This window comes from Camelina sativa, chromosome 16, assembly GCF_030686135.1.
Source record: "Camelina sativa cultivar CO46 ecotype springtype chromosome 16, ASM3068613v1".
NCBI lineage: Eukaryota > Viridiplantae > Streptophyta > Magnoliopsida > Brassicales > Brassicaceae > Camelina > Camelina sativa.
Genome location: NC_141895.1, coordinates 21,521,391 through 21,544,097, shown reverse-complemented (window position 1 = coordinate 21,544,097; position 22,707 = coordinate 21,521,391). Strand labels below are relative to the sequence as shown.

Sequence of the window (22,707 nt, the reverse complement as noted above, 5' to 3'; positions counted from 1 at the left end):
AACTTCATCATATTTTAACTAATAGTCACGGTATCTGATTCTTTTAAGAGATTTTATATTTGTTTTGTAGGAAGCCTATAAATCACTTATGCAAACACATAACCATGCATATTTTAATTCATAACGAATTTAATATTCTGTATACATTAACCAATGCGATCACACTTTTTTTTTTTTTGATCAAAGCTATCACACTTTTAAGAAGGGATAACTCTTACGTAGTATAGTCATAGCCACCATATTGGTACAAGAAGTTGCCCACGCGCCGCCTCTTGGGTTTGGCTAGTTAGTCTCTTTGTTGTAGTTTACTTACTATTTTATGAAAAGTTCGTTAAAGTTTTTAGACTTTTACTAGTATACGACTAGATTAATTAACTTATTAGTCTATGCTAATTCGCACCTAATCAGATATACATGTATGATATAATACATATAGTGGAAATGGAAATAGTTTTTCAACATAACTTGTTTTTTTTTTGTTGTCTGAGAATTCTACATAACGAAAACACAATTGACCTAGTAGCGTTATATTATAAATCGTATTGACCAATTATTCTGTTGGATGCAGCGGGAGCATGGTCGTATATACTATGCTAATTCGCACCTAATCAGATATACATGTATGATATAATACATATAGTGGAAATGGAAATAGTTTTTCAACATAACTTGTTTTTTTTTTCTTGTCTGAGAATTCTACATAACGAAAACACAATTGACCTAGTAGCGTTATATTATAAATCGTATTGACCAATTATTCTGTTGGATGCAGCGGGAGCATGGTCGTATATACTAGTATTAGTTAAGTCTCAAGGTTTTGTCTCCGGCTTCTATTGACCATGCTACTCGCGATCGGTCGATATGACTTCAACGAAACTATAATCCGCAGACATGCGCAACAAAGTCAAACATATATAAAAATATGAAAATATGAGCTAGTTGAAATTGAAACCCAAAAAGAAAGCTATACACATCAATATATATTTTGTAAAATACATACGTTGTCGCTAGTTCAACGTACGGGTTTACCTTTGATTCTTTAATTTGAATATCATGACACGTTTGAATAATTTTACATTTGAACTCTTCGTACACCTAATTTAATTTTCAACGGCAAAGACCGTGTTAAATTTTGTTCTTGTAAATTTTATAATTAAGTTTTAAGCACAAAAAAATGTGTAAGCACGTGAAATATAAAAGTTGTGAACGTGAGACTCTCATGCGTCACAATTTCGTGGACGTTTATGGACCACGCATGATCGAGTCTTTTCTTTTTCTTATATAAAAGCTTGAATAATGTTTAAGACCCTTTAACCAAAAAAAAACTCGAACAATTTTTTTTTGGTCAAAAAAGCTGCTTGAACCGTTAAGATTTTCTTCCACAACAAAAGGTTCATCATGTTTATCACTCCGACCAGGGATTGAAATAAAAATGATGCTTTAAGTGGCACCGTCCACAAAGAGTATGCTCCAAAACAAACGGAGCTATATATGGTAGCTAGCCGAAATATATAAATTGGTAACTCGTCAAATTTGACACTACCCTCGGTGATGAGGACTTTCAAGATGTTTAAAGCCACACCTTGTCTCTTAATGGGAGAGATTTTGCTTCTGCTTACATTTTATCGACGGGTTATTAAGTCTTTAACCTCAAATAATCCAACAACTGTAATAAACTGAAGAAAAGAAAACAAACAAAATCGAGTTAAGAAATAAATTAAACTAATGTAATTGGGAAAAATAATCAATTTTGAATGTGTTGAAATAAATCTTCAATTTTTACTGACTTTACATGACAGTCGAACCACCTACCTCTATGCAGGGTTGAATGTATTTTAACCAACTGAGCTTAACTGCTTATTTGACATTAGTACACAAAGACATTTAGTTATCCATCCTATGTTGCCTAGAGTCTTCTTCAACATGGTCATATTCACCAAGCTGACTCAAATCCCCTGATTAGTTTCTTAATCTTCCAAATCTCAATGTTCATATTCGATTCTTCTGCCATTTTTTTGCATCTCTCGAGGTCAGAGATGGAGAAGGAGAAATCAAAAGCAAATCCTCGACTACCCAAAAGTACAAAATCAAAGCAAATTTGAAGAAAATGAGTACTTTGAACAACGTTAATTTCAGATCCAAATCGAATTAGGGTTTCAACTGAAGTAAAGATCGAAACTTGTAATAAATACGAGTACGGCGAACAGAGTGAATCGATTATGCAAAGAGATTGAAACCGCAGCAATATTGAGTGCTCCTTTCACCGTGTCAATGGAGATTACAGTGACTTTCCTAATTGTGGAGAAGAAGACTCAAGAGATATTAAAATAATTAAATGCGTTTGTGAAATAAAATCAATAAAACACTTTAGCTCAGCTGGTTTCTTTTCGTCTTTTCTAACTAGAGGTAAGAAGCTCGATTCTCAATTTTGTAACTTTTTTATGATTTAACAGATATTTTAATACCGTTAATTTATTCCGTTATATGATTTAACGAGGTGCCTTATTTGGCAAAATCAACGAAAATTTATGATTAAACTAGAAAGTCAATAAAAATTGGAGATTTATTTCAACGCATTCAAAGTTGATGCTTTTTCACCACTTTTGCAAAATTCAGGCTTTTTTATGACATTTTTCCCTAATGTAACGTCATGTCTAATGGCATTTTAAGTACTTACCAATCATTTTGTTCTCTTGACCTCGTACTTCACTGCTTTCAAAATGACCTCGTACTTCACTGCTTTTGTTCCACGTAACGCTCTCTGATCATCTCTACGTAACGTAAGATTGTGTACACTCCTCGGTTAATCCGAGGCACTCACACGTCACTGGTTCTGGCTGGAGATTTGTGTGACAGGCGCCAGCGAGATGATTATTACTTTCTTTTTTTGAAATTAGCATTGTTTGATCACTTAGTACACTCGCAGACATGGTTTCTTGATTTAAAACCTTGTTGAGAGAATTGATCAACAATCCAATGCTAACTTAATTAGAATCAAATTATGAAATCCGTGGTGGACAAAAAAACTGTATATATCCTATGGAAATCGTTATCCACTTCCAATCTTCGACTATCACCAATTTTGTAAGGAATTGAAATCAAACTAATGTCGAACTGACTATATTTGAACTTTGTTGGCACCAAAGTGATCGATTACTTATGTACGGATCCTTAGGCTTTGTGTTTGCATCTTAAAATTTGTGGACAATGAGTGTATACTCCTTTATGTGTGATATATAGGCCTGTGGGACGTTTTCAATTTATATATTAAGGTAAGAAAGAACTGCAAACTATGCAATTTTGTTAATCAAATTTGCCGAACGTTTATAATATTCGGTGTGCCTACTTTTATGACCTCTTTTAAACACACATGAATTCAACTTTTAGTCCTAGGTATTAGCTCTGCATAGATATGTACTCGAATCATCTCGAACTTGTTCTGTTTTTATAGGTGATGCTAGTGCATATATTTTGTATCTTTTGAAAATATACCCGCGTCCAGCACAACTCTTAATTGCCACATCAGCTCGTGTCGCATCTCTCATGTTGTTGTGCCAATACATGATCCATACTGTTGTGACCATCAGTTCAAGTTCTTTCAATCTCCTCCTATTTGATTTTTTTTGCTTAACACGTCAAGGATACATGTTTGAAGCTACAACAAACACACGTAGCATGTAATAGAAAGTGACAACTAATTAAGAATAGTGAAAAGCATGCGTTAAGCTCCAAAAAAATGAAACAATACGCAGTAAATCCTAAGAGAATTCACTAGAAGAACAACACATCGACTTGATTTGAAAATAGGCAAAAGAGTGGTAATGGTGGAGCCGTGGCATATATATGCTCGATACGCAACATATATGCATACTGATTTTTTTAACCTAGAAAACTTGAAAATGAAACTTCGAATTTGAATATTATTTGTGACTTTCAGTACACATAAATAGAAACTTGTGTTGTGTATGTCGTATACTTATATATCGCATGTGATCCCTTCAAATGAACACTTCCAGCTTCTATAATAACAATTTCTCCTTTTGATTATATTCTAAGGAGATAGATAACATAGCAAGTTGACGGAAAATATATTGGTTAAGTAGTCGAAATGTCGAATTCAATCTTTCATCATAGAAAAAAAAAATTCGATTCAATCAATGTAGTTAGCCAATTAATTGCGAGTGTCTACACGTTACAATTATGCTCAAATAGGATTCCTAATTTTTGTTCTCATCAGAAATAGAATAAATTCCAAATTATTATAAACTATTGAGAGTTAGTGAATATTGGACAACCAACCCATCTAACTTTTGTTCAAATCAAGAAAACAATATCTCAAACGTTTGAACATGTTAGTTACCGATTCATACGTTACATTTTATAGTCATTTGATTTTTAATCATTTAAGAATTAACTTTTTTTAAGAGTGATTAAAAAATAACTACTAATGTGATGTCTAATGGCTTAACGAAGAGCATCATCACAGAGATAAGCAATGGCCCTACCTTCGATTGTTTTTGTTCATACATGTCATTTTTATATGATAAATTGCTCCAAGAATCTCCTTTTTTAATTTTTTTTTATCATCTAATAATTCTGATCGAATAATATAAACACATCTTTCTTTATTTTGTTCTTGTTTACTGAAAGCTCACAGCGACACAATTCCGAACCTTTATTAGCAATTGGGGAAAAAAGCTAGAATTGTTCTTTTACGCCCAAAAAGTTTCCACAAGGTATACAAATCCGGCAAAAACACATACAGTGACCGATTTTGGTTTACCGACGAAATTTTTACAAATCTGAAAACCGAATTTAATCCAAGGTGGGTCCCTAAACCGACGGTTTAAAAACATTATTCTTTTTTTTTCAACGATGTTTCTTTTTTTTTTTTATGTCAAACTAGCGAAACAGCTATCAGACCTAGACAAAACATTAGAAGAAGAAGAAACACAATCATGATGATCTTGGTCGTCGTCTTTAGAAGGACTACTAGGCATGGATCTAAGCATTCTTGGTGAATCTAAGCTTCTTCTCAAGATCTGTCTCATCGCAGAGATCAAATGCCCTGTCGGATTCGGAGGTGGGCTTGATGATTTGAACTTATTACACATGTTCATGTGCCTTGCCATAGCTTCCTCTGTTGTTACGAATCGTTTCGTTCTTATGACTTCGTACTTGACTGCTTCGGAACAGAGTCCACAGATCCATTTACCCATGTAACGCTCTTTGATCATCTCTATGTACGATTGCGTACACTCCTCGGTTAATCCGCAGCACTCACACGTCACCTGCTCCGGCTCGTCTCCGGAGATCTGTGTCCCCGGCGCCGGCGTGACGATGATTACTTCTGGTGTTGAAATTAGCATTGTTGGATCACTTAGTACACTCGCCGACATGGTTTCTTGATATTAAAAAAAAAAAACCCTGTTGAGAGAAAGAGAATTTGATCAACACTCCAGGTTCAAAAGTTTCGAACACAAAACTACTAAGAAGAGAGATTTTTACCAGTAGAAGAAGGAGATGAATGAGAAGACAAGACAGCTCTGCCTGCTTGTGATATCTTCTTGATCTGTCTCTGTTTCTGAAACAGAGGAGAGATTTTTAAAAAAGTAGAAAACTTTTTTTCTTTTTTCTTTCTGTTTTCTACAATTATAATTCGTTTCTCCACTCCCCGTCTTCTAAATTCCCTTCTTCACCAATAAAAATTTCACAAAACAAAACCATTGTAAAAACAGAGTAAATCACACACACACAAAATATAAAAGCTCTCTCTTTTTTTTTTTTTTGTTGGCTTCTCTTGATATCAAATTAGGAAAAAGTTACCCTTTATATTACCACTAGTACTTGTTCATAAAAATCTCGTTTCACAGAGAAGAAAGAATGCAAGAACAAAAAAAACAAAAGTTTATAATTGGGAAATATTTGAAGAGAGAAGAATGAGAGAGAGAGAGAGAGAGAGAGAGAGAGAGAGAGAGAGAATGTGCAGGCGAAGGGAGAAGCAATGATTGGTGTTATAAAGGGAGTATGAAAGGGAAGAAGAATGGTAAAAAAGCCACGTCGGATAATATGTTTTTCAATCCTCACCGTCCATCTTAGGAACTTAGGCCAGCTGGCGAAGAAACTGACCTCTTCTCCAAACATATTCACACGATATTTAAAATTCTTACAAAAAAAATAAAATATGAATTATTATTAGTTTTCAGCCGTTTCGGTTTGGTTTCATTTGACTAATTTAGCTAATCAGGTGTCGCCAATCTGTCTATGACGCCATTTTCAAAACACAATTATTGTTCCCTTTTAATTACGCACGGCAAAAACACCATATGACTCCATAATGTTATAGACTACTTATATAGTTAATCACGGCATTCATTTTGCTAATGTATCAAACAAACATTTATATATCTTAAATTTTTCGATTTTAGCAAAATTTGGTTTAGTATGCAAAATTTTGAAAATGTTGAAGAGTGTTCGTGAAAGAGGTAAATTAGGTGAAACTTGGCTAATACTATGACCTAGTCAAAACCTCTAATAATTATACGTATTTAATTGTGCTAATTTTTTTTTTGTCATATCATGCGGTGTCAACAACAGTAGCCAATTATTTGATTAGATTCATAGCATTATGGTTTTTAAAAACCAAATATACGACGGATTTATAATTTCCTTATTACTACTATGAAAGTTTGAAATTTGAAAGACGACATGTCATTAACTCTAACTAAAGTTACTAAACATAGTTTTGTTACTTACTGCCGTTTACTGTTTTTTCTTTCAAATGTTACACATTAATGACATACACAGAAAAAATGGATAAATACATTCCATTCAAAATATAAGTGTTAGTAAATCAAAAGTTGAATTTAGAATTTGTAATATTATTCTCGAAACTAAATCAATTGCTTGGGAAAAAGAAAAACTAATTATAAAGCTAATATATTTTTTTTAAAAATGAAAAAAGTATAGGATACATATAATGGCCACGTATATAATTCATATTTTAGTTGAATGATTGCGTGGAATAATTAAACGAAAGGATATGCCTTGTTGGCGATTCCTATAGATCCAATATAAACCTTCTGGCCAATCAAGAAACAGCAAGTTGCAATATATTTTTTTAAAAAAATAGTTCTCTTGACACTTTGATTCTTTCTTTTATACTCCATTTGATACTTACATATACCGATAAGCAATAGATCGACGTTGACAAAAGAATTGCAACAGAACGAATATATATTGCCAAGCAACTGCAGATAGAAAAATAGCCAAACGCCATAATAGATTATAGGACAACAAAAAGAATATTAATGAAAAACATCATAACAATGGTTTTTTAACAAACGTTGTCAAAAAAAAAAAAAAAAAAGGTTTTTTAACAAACAAATTTAAAGTTATATTCTCTATCATGCATACTAACTAATCATAGTTTCTAAGTTCTTAAACACTAACAAAAGCACATTTCCGTAATTACATAATACTTTGTATAAGTTTACCAAATGACGAGAGAGTAACATATGTTTTTTTTTGCTAGTTTTGCTAGTTCACCACCCACCAATGTATTTCATTATAATGTATATATAGTTTTTTTTTTTTTAACAAAAACATTATAACTTATAGTTCTTAATTAATATTGTTTATTCTTAGCGTCCTTACGAGTATATTCTAGAAACATGTCTTGGCATATTTGATCTGTCAGATCTTGCACGTTAGAGCATGATTATCGGAGGGTTCAGGCAGGGGTTCAGAGTCTTTTTTTGGAAAAAAATAAATCAAAAGTAGAGAATAAACGTAAGAACTCCCCTTATATAATATACTGTCTCATGGGTTAAGAGACTGATACGTGTCAGCTCTCTGTTGGGCGAACAGAAAATATAAAATGGAAAAAAAAAAAATTCCGACTGATTTTATTATTTCTCTCTCTCTCTCTCTCGTTCTCTCGTTCTCTCACGATTGGAATCTCCGAAACAAGAAAACGATTTGGAATTAGAAGCTTCATGGGTTTGAATCGAAGGACCGAGAATGGTTTGGATTCAGTTGGGAATGGAGAGAAGACGATTCGATGGGATTGGAGAGAAGAAGATGGCGATTTGGAAGCTAATCGCCAATTGCATGAATCGAGTTTCAGTCGAATAAATTGGTAGAGATTGAAGCAATTGGAATCAAAAGGTACGTTTGTTAGTACAATTGCATGAATCTCAGATTGTTTTATGATTAGGTTTCTTTGTTTTTCGATCTCAATTTAGGGTTTTTTGATGTTAGTTAGAAAATTAGGGATTTGCGTAAGTCTTTTCTCAAGTGATCCTAGATTCTATTTTGAACTCCTGCGGTAATCAAAATCTGGAGTTAATATGATTTTGACTCATATGAACGGCAATCAAAATCTGGAGTCATTACAACTTCATCAATCGTCAAAAACTTTTCCTTTCAAGAAGAAGAAGAAGAAGCAGAGCTTTTTAATCAATGGAAGGCGAGCTATTTGTGAAAGATAACAACATCGTCATGACTCTTGCCTGGTAACTAAATGATGAAAGTATAGAGATGTAAATGATTAGTTTTTCTTTTTCGTTTCTAGGATAAAATGTATACAACGATGAAGAATGGGAAGTGAATTTACCAGCTGAAGAAGTGCCTCCTGAGCTTCCAGAGCCAGCTCTTGGTATTAACTTTGCAAGAGATGGGCTCTCTGAGAAAGAATGGCTTTCTCTTGTTGCTATTCACAGTGATGCTTGGTTACTCTCCGTTTCCTTTTACTTCGGCTCGAGGTTTTCATTCCACAAGGAAGAGAGGTAATGGATGGCACACATCGTTTCTCTTTCGGTCTCCTTCTCAATGTGGATATTGTCTTATTATACACTAACTTGTTTAATTTTCAGGAAGCGCTTGTTCAACATGATCAATGATGTTCCTACTATATTTGAAGTAGTGACTGGAATCGCTAAGAAGCAATCAAAGGACAAGTCATCTACTGCAAACCAAAGCAACGGCAACAAATCCAAGTCCAACTCTAAAGTTGTAAGGCCCTTGCTATCCTTTTTAACTCTTTTGTTTTTGCAGTTTTCAGAAACTTATTTTACTAAACTAGATATCCATACAACAAAACGAATAATATATATGCTTTATATGTCGTAACTGGTTTGATACTTAATTTTTATTCATTCATGATCTTGAATACAATCCAGACTTGTAGCTTCACCGAAAACACTGCTTTGGTTGGATTGGTTTTTGAGTTTCTCCTATGTTTTTGCTTATGTAGTTTAATATTTCCTTTGCTTTGTTTTTGGGCATGCAGAGAACTTCAGATGGCAAAAGCTCAAAGACCAGGAATGTAAAAGAGGAGGACGAAGGAGAAGATGAAGAGGATGAGGATGAACATGGCGAGACCCTTGGTGGAGCTTGTGGAGACAGTGATGGCGCTGATGAATTCTGGATCTGTTGCGACCTTTGTGAGAAATGGTTCCATGGCAAGTGTGTGAAGATCACTCCAGCTAGAGCTGAGCATATCAAACAATACAAGTGCCCTTCATGCAGCAACAAAAGAGCGCGAGCCTAAATAATCTGTTGTAGTGAATATAGCCTGTAGTAACAACTCTCACTACCCCTCTTTATTTGGCTAGCCGTAGCTCTTTATTGGCCATAACAGCTTGGGCTTATTTCTCTGTATAATTGGTTTGATTTTGCAACTGAAGAAAAAGAACCTTTTAACTCAATTTGTGACCTCGGGTATGAATCAACAAGACATCTTACCAAAAAAAACATCTAGACATGCAGATAATTTGGTTTGCCGGATGAAAATAGAGTAAAAGTTAAACTTGAGGTTTTTCAAAAATTATTATGTTTTGTATGTTTGAAAATTAATAAAAATGGAATATTTTCTAATTTTATAAAATCTTAAATGTTTACACATTTATACCACTTCTATTCTATTTAAAATTTTAAAAGTTTAAAAAACAATATTTTCAAAAATAAGAGACTCAAAATAAGAACCTACCAATAAAAGAGAAAATTTTATCTAAGAGATCATGGATTCTTATATTCCAAACAGTACACAATTAATTCATAAAAAATTTAAGAACTCCCATATGAACCCCGAATAAACTTGCTCTTACAACTTAATCCAGTTCGGATCCTATATGCAAAGCAAACATATATATATATATATATATATATATATAAAATATTGTAAAATGTCAATTATGAAGCCGTCACACTAAAAGTGTTCACATCATCGGTTGGAAATCTTCGAGGTGTGTTTCACGTGGATAATTAGTTAACACAACTAAAAAGTTTAGAGAGACAGACTCGTGGATGTGTCCTTGATTTTAGAAAATTTGGCTTTTCAGCATTTCATAATAAGTGTACATATATAGGCATATGGCACTTCTCAACAGTTGGAATTCGATGACGAAGAGAAGTAATATTGATATCCAAAAAAAAAATAGAATTTCGGAATTTTATGGATCAAGCTTGGCTTATTTTTCAGTAATTTAATATAGGTCAACTCCGAAGGTCTGGAATTGGATGCCTATACAATATACAGAAAATAAAACTATTTATTACGCAATACACATATATATTGCACATCTAAAAGTAAGACATTGACGTGACTTGACTAATGATGCATAAAAAGTCTACCTGAAGAAGGAAAAAAGGTTCCGGAAATGAAGGGCCATCACACAAAAAACCGACCCTATTTTAGTTATGGGCTAATTAAGAGAATACCACAACAACTTTTTCTAATAATAAAATATTCTAGGATCCACCTTTTTTTTGAGCAAAAAGACAGAATCACCCTTTTTGTTTTAGGTTAAATAGAAAGAATAAAAAATTTAATGTGATTTTTTAAAATAGTATGTAATATTAACCATTTCATATGTGAACCTAAACCGACATATAATATGTTATGTGAACCCAAAACGACATATAATTTCGTTCTAATTGTAAAATCTAAACTCTAACTATTTCATTTGTGAATCTAAACCGACATATAAATTCGTTCTAATTGTAAAATCTAAACTCTAACCATTTCATTTGTGAACCCAAACCGACATATAATTTCGTTGTAATTGTAAAATTTAAACTCTAACCATCTCATTTGTGAACCCAAACAGACATATAATTTCATTCTCATTGTAAAATCTAAATCCTAACCATTTTATTTGTGAACACAAACCGATATATAATTTCGTTCTAATTGTAAAAACTAAACCCTAACTATCTCATTTGTGAATCCAAACTGACATATAATTTTCATTCTAATTGTAAAATTTAAACTTTAACTATTTCATTTGTGAACCCAAACTGACTTATAATTTCGTTCTAAAAACAAAAATGAGAGAAAATATTGTGGACCCTATAGTAGTTTCTTAATTACTTTTGATTTTTGTTATTTGCCACCAAAGTTTCAAAAGACCAGAAAAAAATGAAAACAAATTTTCACCGCCGATCAAAAATATAATAAGATAGTTTCTTCTATAAAAAATATGACGATTCTTTACAAAAAAAAAAAGAAAAATTCACCGTCTATTATTTTCTTTTTTAAAAAGTATTATCTCTACAAGAATAAAATATAAATTTACTGTTCGAAAAAAATTATTTTCCATAATTGAAAGAGAAATTATATGTCGTAGCCTCGTAGTAAAAGAACTAATCATTTGACACAAAAATAAGGTTCACTCGTTCTATGCGCTAGATTGGAGAAACACCGATGGCCCAGTATTGATATATATTACCTCTGGGCCTCCGTTTGATTTAAAAGTTTTTGACCCACTTAACCAATGATATTAAAAGCATGGGCCTCTGAGAGCCGAATAGAGTATTCTATGTAATATATTGTTTTGTTGTTTTATATGTTAGCTCTATTATCTTCCATAAGCTGTAGATGCAACTGTAGATAAATTTATAGACATAGAAGAAGAAGAAGTCTATTTACAAATTGATTGTAAAAAGCATACTTATATTATAACCCTGACCACGCTTTCGAGATACTTACTAGCACATATCATTTAAAATTATAATCGTTTTTCCAAAAACAATTATATTGAGTTGGTCATGACACGCACATTCATGTCCGCTACCATATCTAATTGCTGGTTTTTTCCTGTTTCTTTAGGTGTCTAGTTGCTGGTTCGAAACTTGGTAGCAGCAATATATGCACATTTTTTTAACTTAAAGGGCAAAAAAAAATTTTTTTGCTTAATATTTGCTTTAGGTAGCCAACAGTGTTGGGCCGGCCCTGTTCATGTCGTTTTTCAAATGATTGTTGTCAGCTTGTCAATTGGGGAAGTGATTAGTACTATATACAAACGATTTAAATACACAAAAGATTTGCTTCACGACTACTTTATTTCGATCGATGACACATAATAGTTGAAATAAAAATGCTATTATTAACTTGTTACGAGTGTATTGACTTTGGTTATCAGAAGAAACAGATAACAAAACAAACTTAAAATCAAATTAATAATCATATCATAACGTAGGAAAATAATTAAAAATTGAAATGTCAGCAGCAGCAAGAGGTAGTGTTATGGTTGGCCCGACGCCGAAAAATTAGTGGTTACAACTTCATTTTATAAATAAGGTAGGGCAGTCTAAAATCTTTAGTGGACCAAAACCTAAAAAAATATTGAGTAATTAAATTAAGTTTCCCCAATTTTATTATTAATTCTCGTTACTAATGGAAAGCATGGCAGACAACAATCCGTTAAATCAGCTTTTTACTTCAGCTATTAACGATTATGTTTTTATTATGTTTTTTTAACGAATCTATTTATGGCTATACTTTGATTAGTAATGCGAAACGACGTTTGTAATCACTAATCGGTATGTATGTGGAAATTAAATGATCACCATTTTATTTCTTTAGCCTTCCATTTTACTCACAGCTACAAATCAGAATATACGAATAACCGATTAAAGTTGTTTTTGTTTTTGTATGTAAAATAATTGTAACTTATTGTACATGGCCTACATGTCTAATAATTTGGTTTGTCGAATTTATATTGAGTAGTCGATCGTGGTCCGGTCTCGACGTGGAGCCAGAGGATTCTGTAGTGTTTTTTTTTTTTTTTTTTTAAGTTTACATTATTCAGTTATTGAATCAAAGTGATATATGTTATGTAAGTAGTCGAATGATCTATACAATCAAATTCTTTTACATAAAAAGTATTACATGTTTTGGTGTGATAGCAGAAATATCCAAAAGCAAAGTCCATCTAATTCATATAATCTGTATTGTCATGTAAATTCTACATTGGAAAAATTTAGATATGGTAGCGGAATATTTTTCCTTTCTTAATGAGTGACTTGTAATTCATGTGGAAAAAGAAAAACTAACGTGCAAAAACGTTGTTTTCTGTTCTCATAAACACTCATAATACTTTAAAACAAAGCGATGGAATTCTTAAACAAATTTTTTAAACGGAATGAAAAGATTGTTTTTTCTCGAATGATCATAACATAATAACTGAACATTAGTTATACTGTTTGTTAACAAATCTTAGCTGCTTCGTCTATTGAAGAATAAATACATTAATTGGCGAATAAAATATAGATATGTGAACACTTTGTTTTTCGGTCAACTGGATTTAGATTTTAAAGATCCTCAGAAATGATACTAGCTTTACATTCCTAAACTGAAAATGGATATTAAATCCCCAAACTTTCCTCTATTCTTAGCCATTTATTATGAACATGGTGGTCTATACAAAAGAATAAGACTTATTTTACATTCTCTAAAAAAAAAAGAAAAAAAAAAAAAAAAAAAAAAAGAGAATAAGACTCCAAAGAGAATCTAACAGGAATCATACAAAAAACACCCATATAGAGGTTCCAGGATACAACTTTCTCATCTTCAAAAACACCATGAAACCCAAAAAGAATAGCAAATAACACTATATATAAAAACAAAATACTCTTATTATCAAAACATTTGACATTAGTTAAGAATTACAAAAGCTCTTTTAATTACTACATTAAAAAAATAAAAGAGCTTTTGTAAGTTTTTTTTAAAATACTTACAACTTTTTCGAGGTTTTTTTTTAAAAAAAAAAACTTACAAAAGCTCTTTTAATTACTACATTAAAAAATAAAATTCCTATTTGATTCAGATAAAAATGGTTGACGTTATATGAGTTGCCTTAACTAAAGTATTTGTGGAAGTAAGTGATTTATCTAAACTAAATTACACATGTGTTACTGTTAACGAATTTTTAGCTATTCTTTTTTTTTCCACCAAACTATTATTATGTTTAAAGTTGAAACCATTATTGATAAAGTTGAAACTATTTATACTCTGTTCGAGAATAAGGGGAAGGTATTGGTTTAGGATTTAGAAAAAATTTTAATGACTTTATGTTCTTGCTGATTGTTAGAATCATAGAAAATTGAAAATTAAAAATGAAGGATTCTAAGAGATTGTTTAGGAAATTTTTTAAAATCTTGATGATTTGTTTTTTCTAATCTTGTAAAATCTTTCTATTTGATAAAAGAGTTTTCATGACTTTTGTTATGAAGGAAATGATATAAAATCCTAAACTAATAACATAAAATTTGAATTCATTAACAATCCAAGATTCTTTTATTTTACTTGAATAACATAAAACTTTTAATGACTTTATAAAACTCTTAATCCAATAACACTAGATTTATCAAGATTTTAGATAACTTTTTACAAATCCACAACCAATAACACCAAATTTAAAAGTCTTGATTGAATAACAACATATTTTACCTAACTTTTAAAGTCATTAAAATTCTTTCTAAATCCTAAATTCTTTCTAAATCCTAAACCAATACCTCCCCTAAAATAAAAAAAAGAATCTATTTTATTCCATAACAAACCAATTAAAAAAAAAACGAAACATCTATACTATTATATACTAAAGATTAAAAAAAAAAAAAAAAAAAATCCGTCACTGTTGTGGCGGCAGGATGCTTTCCACGTGTTTATAAACCATTGGGTAACATTATCCCCAACTTAAATTAAAATCTTTTTCTCTCGCCGTTCCTTTCACCGGCCGATTTAAAAATCACCCATTAAACACGGACCTGCTAAAATCTCTTCTCACCTCCTTTTCACATCTCAGTCTCATCATCGCCGGAGACCAAAAAAAAAAAATAAAGATGTCGGAAGAGTTCGCAATTCGAGTAGAGCAAGGTCTCAAGCTTTCAAGAAGGATATACTACGGCAAAGGCATCACTCCTCCTTTAGTACTGGCGGATCCTCCTTCATCGCCGGATAATTTTCTCCCGACGGCGATTACGGCTTACGCTTCTATCACAGATCCGGTGGCTGTTGATAACCCCGAAGTTCCTAGTTACCAGCCGTACGTTCACGCACGGTGCGATCCTTCGGCGCTAGTGCCGCTTCAGATGCTTGGAGTTGAGATGAGAGTAGACTGCTGGCTCGACACGGCGTTTGTCAGTATCTCTGGACGGTGGCGAGTTCACTGCGTTATGCCTAGCAAACGCTTTGACTGCTGTGTCGGTGTTCCCATGGGTGAAAAGGTAAATTTCATTACAACAAAACGACAAAATTTACTACTTTTATCTATCTTTCCATTAATAGCATTGTTTTTTAGTATAATTTTGAACACATTTTGTGTAAACAGGGCTCACTTCTAGGTGCTGAGATTGATGTTTTGAGCAATGAGAAATCTTACAAGACCAAACTAGTTACAGAGGATGAAACTTCTGACTTTGAAAACGTTCATAAAGACAAAGATTCACGTTTCTTCAAGTCTCATATATATACTTTCAAGATCCCACATGTTTGTTCTCTCTCTCTCACTTTTAATAGCTAACTTCTTTAGGATTTTGTTATTAATGATGGTCAATATAATTTATTAGGTTGATGGAGGATCAATCTTTACGGTTAATGTGAATTGGTCTCAGAAATTGATTTACAGAGACGGCAAGTTTCATCTAAATGTGCCTTTTAGATTCCCTGCTTATGTGGTTCCTGTAGGCAAAGAGATTATTAAACGAGAAAAGATTGAGTTGAACATGAACTCTTGTGTTATTGGCGGCGAAATAGCTTGTAATTATACAAGCCATCCTTTAAAGGTAATTTTACATTGTTGTGTTAACAGTTTGGTTTTTCAAGATTGTTACTACTGTGTGGATTGAGTAATTGTGTGAAGATCATTCTCAGGTGACTCATCGTGAAGCTGGTAAATTAAGTTGTGAGTATGAAGCTGAAGTATCATCTTGGTCAAGGACTGATTTTAGTGTTTCATTCAATGTGAGGTTTCTTTGATTCCCCTGAAGCATTTTTTGTATTCTTCTTCTTGATACTTAGATCGAGCTTTATTTTTTTTCGTTTTATAGGTTTCGTCTGGTGATCTGACTGGTAATGTTTTGGTTAAGTCTCCATCTCCATGGGATTCAGATGATAGAGGAATGTTCTGTTTGTACCTTTTCCCTGGAACCACCAAACATAAGCAGGTTTGTTTTTATTACTACAACCACTACTGAATCTTCTTCTGCTTAACTGTGACATATGATCAATGCAATGTTGTTATTATCTGTAGCTTTTCAAACGAAGAGTTGTGTTTGTGATTGACATAAGTGCAAGCATGAAATGGAAGCCACTAGAGGATGTGAAGAAAGCTTTGTTAGAGTGTTTGGCTAAGCTACAAGCTGAAGATGTTTTCAACATAATCGCCTTCAACGATGACATTATGGAGTTCTCAACTTCGATGGAGTTTGCAACAGATGATACTATCTCTGCTGTGACTGAATGGCTTGATAGTAATTTGATTGCAAATGGTGGAACAAACATGTTACTTCCCCTCAAACAGGTTCGTTACTTATCTGATCTCTCTGTCAAGACATAAGCCAAAGATTGCTCAGCGAGTCTTCTTCATGTGTGTTTTAGGCTATGAAACTGCTTGAAGGAAGCAATATTGGAGTTCCTCTTGTATATCTTGTCACTGATGGATCTGTTGAAAACGAGAGAGAGATATGTAATGATATGAAAGAATGTTGTAGCAGAAAAGGGAAATCGATTTCTCCTCGGATATCTACTTTTGGCATTGGTAAGTAAACTCTGTTTTTTTTTTGCTTTCTTGCTTACTCATATAAATATCAAATTCTTAGTTAGAAACAATTCCACAGGTTCGTTTTGCAACCATTACTTCTTGCGAATGCTAGCACGGATAGGGAATGGTTACTATGATGGCACGAACAACACAGGTAGATTGTAATACCCTCTAGTTTGACTATAGCTGATATTGTACTAATTCAGAATCAAGAAGCTAAAAACATTTCTTGCTTTGTATTAAAAATACACCTAGCCAGATTCATTTGAGCATCAGATGAGTAGACTATTTGATATAGCTTCTTCAACGATCGTAGCCAATACCACTTTTGATGCTCTCAAACTCCTCCGCTCAGTCGAGGTACTTATACACCTTCTATAACATAGAGTTCGTTTCTTGATATTTCTTTTTTGACCTTCTTGTCTTTCTTTGTTTTTGCAGTTGTTTCCTTCTCAGGTTCCAGACATTACGCTCGGTGATCCGTTGATCTTGTCTGGAAGATACAAAGGAGAGTTTCCAGATGAAATTGAACTCAGAGGCACACTGGCTGATTTGAGCTGTTTCACAATAGAGTTAACAGTGCAGAAGGCTAAAGACATTCCTCTAGACAAGGTTACCTAATTACTTACATATAATCTCGTAGGAACACAACAAAGCTCCTTTTGCTAACCTTTGAACAGCAGGTTCTTGCAAGGAGACAAATCGATGAACTCACTGCTCGAGCTTGGTTCGAAGACAAGAAAGAGCTACAAGAGAAGGTTTTAACTAGGGGTTGTGATTCCACAATGTTGGTCTCTTGTTTCTTATTAACTAAATTTAATCGTTTTTGTATGATCAGGTCATGAGATTGAGTATACAAACAGGGGCTCCTAGCGAGTACACACAAATGGTTTTATCACTCCAGCAAGACGACGAAGAGAAGACAATGGCAAGACCAGTTTCAATCAAAGAGATTCTAAGAAACCCGCCGTACCAAATCCACAAGCAGATGCAGAGGAACAACAGCTTTCGAACGAGTTTGCTTGGGAAGCAAGGGTATGGGTTCGGTAACATTGTGGCAACGTTAAAGAACGTGCCACCGTGGATGGAGGAGCCTAAGGAGGCGGATGGAGCGGAACTTCTGATAAGAGCGGCGTCAGGAGTGGTGGATCGAGTTTGCTGTATGTGTTGCTTGCAGTGCATGTCTAGGGTGAGCGATCAGTGCACCGTAGTCTTCTCTCAGATATGTGCAGCATTGGCTTGTTTCCAGTGCATTGGTTGCTGTTTCGAAGTCTGTGGCTGTCTTGACCTCTAATAAATCAGGAGGACAATGTCAAAATCAAAAACTAAAGAAAGAATGTAAATTCAATTAATGGGTTTACTCTCTTAGAAAAAGTTGAAAATCATATAATTAGTGTGTAATATCTGTATCTGTAATTAGAAGTTGTGATGTACGTCAAAGTTTTAAAAATTACAAGACTAATGTAATTGACTACTAATATACTAATTTATAGAAATAAGCTATTGGATTTGAATCATATATTCAAACTTAGTTAAACAAAACAGGAATTACCATAAGATGATGATGACTTTGTTAGAGAACTTCGTCTGAAATTTTTTCATCATTCTGAAAAAGTGTTGTAGATGGGAGTGTCCTTTCCTCACCCAATTTGTTATGGTACCATATCATCTTCCGGATTTAGTATTTGTTTCGATGATCACTCATCCAACACCATACGTAGCAACAATCCCATGAATTTATAGTTGCTACGAACACCAAATAAAGTTTCATTATTGAACCTAATGTCTCATTACTTATAGAAACCACTAGGACAGAGAATATGAACTGATTGTTAACTCTTTTTTTTTTTCAAGAACGAGTGAAGAATAACACCTTAGAATCGATGCATTTTAATCCAGCTGTGTCATGATATCTTGAATATGACTTACAACTAGGTATTTACCTTTACTTAGTATATTGTAAAACAAATATCGAGAAGAGGATCAGAATTAGTACATACATATCCAAATTCAAATTAGGTGCTCAAGTTCAAAGATAGACGACTGAGAACAAGTACCAATAAACCAATAGACAGCAAACAAATTCCTACATATATAACTTATAGTATCTCTAACAAGATTAGCCTGTAAATTTTTGACTTATAGACAAAGAGATTTCAGATCCAATGAGAATGATCTGTCTATATATTAATATTAATAATAAGAGTGATTTTATTGGTAAAAGGTTAATAATGTGATTAAAGGTCATTGAAGAAGGGAGAGTTGTTGAGTAGATTGAGAAAGGAAGCGGAAGAGAGAAAACATTCCTGAAATGGAAAGATTTGGTAGACTAATGGAAAGATTACAAAACACAAAGAGACCTCGTCATGCTCACTCCATGTGCTTCCCCCATCTTCTTCTCCTTTCTTCTCTCTTTTTCTTATCTCGATGCATCTCTCGTCTAATCTTCTTGACTTACCTCTCTCTGATTAAGTTATGAAACCACCCCTTTGCATCTTAATTCGACGACTACAAACATCCCTACAAACATATTTTGTCTAATCCAACATTTAAGGGTTTTTACAACAAGTATAGGATTCAAATTTGAGAAATACATTTTCTTGTAAAATAATGATATGTAAGGCTAATCGAACATTTCAGAATTTTGTAATCCCTAACAATACTCTCGAGAATTAGGTTTAGCTGTTGGTATGGCACAGTTTAAAAGTGTTAGTAAAACATCCAATATTGCAAGGAGAATAACACGTCATGGAGTTATTCGTGAAAGTGTTCATCGTAATCGCAAGTGTTACATGTTAGATCTGAATTTAATAAACTTATCATTATGTCTAATAGGTCTAGACTTTAGACTAATATATATATAGATGATAATGTAGTAAAAAATATATATATATATATATATATATTTTACTACACTATCATATATTTTTTACTATATATCTTTACATATATATATATATATATATACATAAAGTAAATTAATCCTCAAACATGTACAATTTGAGTATTTTCAGACAAATAAAAAAAAAAGAGTCGCAATTAACAATTTTCGTAGATGGTGGAACTTGTTTCTCACTAGTTTCGTATTGGTCATTACATTATAATTAAAATTAGTGTTTTAAACACACAGCCACATATTGTTTTTCTAGAAGAAAAAGAAAATATAAAATTTCAAAGAAAAGTACAGTATTATTTTGTAGCAACCGTTTATTATATCAATCAAATATTTCATATAATACAATAATAATTTTTAATATGTAGGAAAACTTAGTATTTGAATTGAACAATGTCACGTTTGTATTTACGACTAACCTATTATATTCTGTAACCTAAAAAAACAAAATCACACTTCCTACACGAATGACATGCTGACGAGCTGCATGACGATCAGTTCATGTGTATTAGTACATTAGTACTATTTTTAATTTTTTGGGGTAGATTATAGTACATTAGTACTTTGAGTAGTTTGATCAGTTGCATATATATTATTTCAGATGCCTTACACGTGTTCTGTTTAAAATCACAAAGACATCTCAAATGTTGTTAATCACGATTAGCAAATGTTTAAGGCAACGTATTAACCATATAAACCACACATTATTTCCAATAATGACTGTTTAAAGTGGTCCACACTCCTTTTCTCTCCCATTTTTTTATACCAATGCACCATTTAGAGCCAAGTCGCCACAAACACTCCGATATGTTAATGTTTAATTTTTTTTTAATCTCGATTTTCTCCTAAGATACTGTTAGTAACTAATAATACAATCAAAGAGAAGAAGAAGGCAATAGAAGAAGATAAAGTAAGAACAAAGTTACATGGGGACAAATAAGATATGCATGTTTCCTCCAATGATGTTAATTCATTTGGTAACATGAAACGCTATTGGACTTTGATAATGTATTAATTTACAAATCTTACACTGTATAATTGTATTAGAGTTACCAACATCGATGCATAGAAAGTATATTAGAATCTGTAACTGACACGAATGATACTAGTAATTGGCTTAATCAATTGCATGACCTGGTGCAATAACAAAAAAAAAGTCCTATTTTTTTACCAAGCAATTGGGTTAAATGGAAAATATTCATCTTGCATTACTTTTATTTGGGCATATTTATATATTTATTAATTTTAGGCCTTAAAATAAAACTTAAAAGTATAACTTTAAGACTTTTTAGATATAGATTTTTATATAATTTCAGTAAAATGAAATATTTATATAATATAAACTTTTAAAAATTGAACCTTAAATTTTTTATCCCTGTGCAAATGCACTTGTTGCACTAGCCCATCCCCGGCCCTTATGTCACATATACTCATGTATTTGAATATCTCTTTAGAATACGTATACAGTTTGAACTTTGAACATAAACTATATGTTATATATCAAGGAAATAAATCTACAAATAAATTAGTATAATAGCTCAAGAGAGTTTGTTCACTTCTTTGGCTACTTGGCGAGTAGTGGCTAGAGTATGTACTAAACTGATATATAGTAGCCGTTGAAAGTCAACCCGACCCCTTTGGGAAAAGGGTTGCATTTGGACCCTTTTTAGTATTATGATACGTCTTCGTCTCACCATTTCTTTGTTTCCGTTTTTTTGGTAGGGGACCATTTCTTTGTTTCCTTATCTCTCTAGTAAGAAGTTATATGTTTCTCTTTTCTTTTTTTTTTCTTTTTTTTTTCTTTTTTTGGTAAAAGAAGTTAGTATATGCTTATTTTTTACAAGAGTAGTAGAGAAACTAAAAAAAATAATATTTAGTCTCATACTGATATAAATAATAATAATAATACTGATATGTTTCTCTTTTTTTTTTTTTTTTTTTTTTTTTTTTAGGCAAACTAAAAAAAATTAGTCTCATACTGATAAATTTTGAAAAAGAAAAAGTTGACCAAAATAGAAGAAAATATATAGTATTATCTTACGATATTATATGCATAATGCATACCACAATTTTAAGAAACCGGCTACCAGACGATATAAATAATAATAAGATGTTCTTATTTATTTATTTAACACATTGTGTAAATTTTAGTTTTTCATCCTTCATAATTAATATTTTAGGTTTTCGCCTACAATAAATAAATAACTTCAATTATTCATTTTGTAATATAATTCGAACCTATTTTTCTTTAAGAGTAGTTTTTTCTTTTGATATTTCCTTCAAAACATTTTCTAGTTTTTGTAAAACGTAAGTTCGATTTAAAAGACAAGTGAACAAGGCAAGGGCAGGCACGACGTGGCGAATGTCGATTGGACCTGAGTTCACGTGATTGGGAGTGGTGCGGTGGGCTCAACTCTCCGACGATAAAGCGAGTCTGCTTTTTATTGCTTTCCTTTTGTCTCCTTCGTTTTTTTTTTCTCTCCCTTTTATTTACATCACTCTAATTAAGAAACCATGAAATTATATAGAAAAAAAAAAAAACAAATTGTTAAGAAAATCCTTCCGACCAAAAAAAAAAAAAAATTGTTAAGAAAATCCATTTAACTTAACTTTATAATGGAAAATTTCTAATCACTATCAATATCAACTATCAGTACTCAGTAGTCTTTATGTGACTGATAAAGATATACTAAATCCTATATGAATCTTTCCATAATGGTGTAGGTTTTCAATCAAATCTACTAACTTTGTCGAAACAATAAAATTCGC

General features: G+C 32.4%; 3 protein-coding genes across 5 annotated transcripts; 2 read left to right on the top strand and 1 right to left on the bottom strand.

Moving 5' to 3' along the window:
• Positions 1–4,658: 4,658 nt before the first annotated feature.
• LOC104751099 (uncharacterized) lies at positions 4,659–5,684 on the bottom strand. Of its 2 annotated transcripts, none has more exons than XM_087490115.1 (2): positions 5,509–5,684; positions 4,659–5,404 (listed from the first exon to the last, which is right to left on the bottom strand). In XM_087490115.1, the coding sequence occupies exon 2, from the start codon at positions 5,397–5,399 to the stop codon at positions 4,893–4,895; it is 507 nt and encodes a 168-aa protein (XP_087346241.1). In that variant the 5' UTR covers positions 5,400–5,404; positions 5,509–5,684; the 3' UTR covers positions 4,659–4,892. The 2 variants fall into 2 exon arrangements, with proteins under 2 accessions (XP_087346241.1, XP_010471278.1); XM_010472976.2 differs by having other exon boundaries at positions 4,659–5,427; positions 5,509–5,648.
• A 2,779-nt stretch (positions 5,685–8,463) lies between these two features.
• Positions 8,464–9,710, top strand: LOC104753799 (PHD finger protein ALFIN-LIKE 3-like). Its single transcript, XM_087492780.1, has 4 exons — positions 8,464–8,516; positions 8,583–8,789; positions 8,877–9,015; positions 9,293–9,710. The coding sequence occupies exons 1-4, from the start codon at positions 8,464–8,466 to the stop codon at positions 9,551–9,553; spliced, it is 660 nt and encodes a 219-aa protein (XP_087348906.1). The 3' UTR covers positions 9,554–9,710.
• Positions 9,711–14,782: 5,072 nt separating this feature from the next.
• On the top strand, positions 14,783–18,559 carry LOC104751098 (uncharacterized). 2 transcript variants are annotated; one of them, XM_010472974.3, is made up of 12 exons: positions 14,783–15,510; positions 15,615–15,773; positions 15,853–16,068; positions 16,157–16,246; positions 16,333–16,449; positions 16,536–16,805; positions 16,883–17,042; positions 17,122–17,199; positions 17,305–17,405; positions 17,487–17,657; positions 17,729–17,803; positions 17,884–18,559. In XM_010472974.3, the coding sequence occupies exons 1-12, from the start codon at positions 15,127–15,129 to the stop codon at positions 18,337–18,339; spliced, it is 2,277 nt and encodes a 758-aa protein (XP_010471276.2). In that variant the 5' UTR covers positions 14,783–15,126; the 3' UTR covers positions 18,340–18,559. The 2 variants fall into 2 exon arrangements, 1 of the variants encoding a protein (XP_010471276.2); XR_015584746.1 differs by having other exon boundaries at positions 14,878–15,510; positions 17,301–17,405.
• Positions 18,560–22,707: the final 4,148 nt, after the last annotated feature.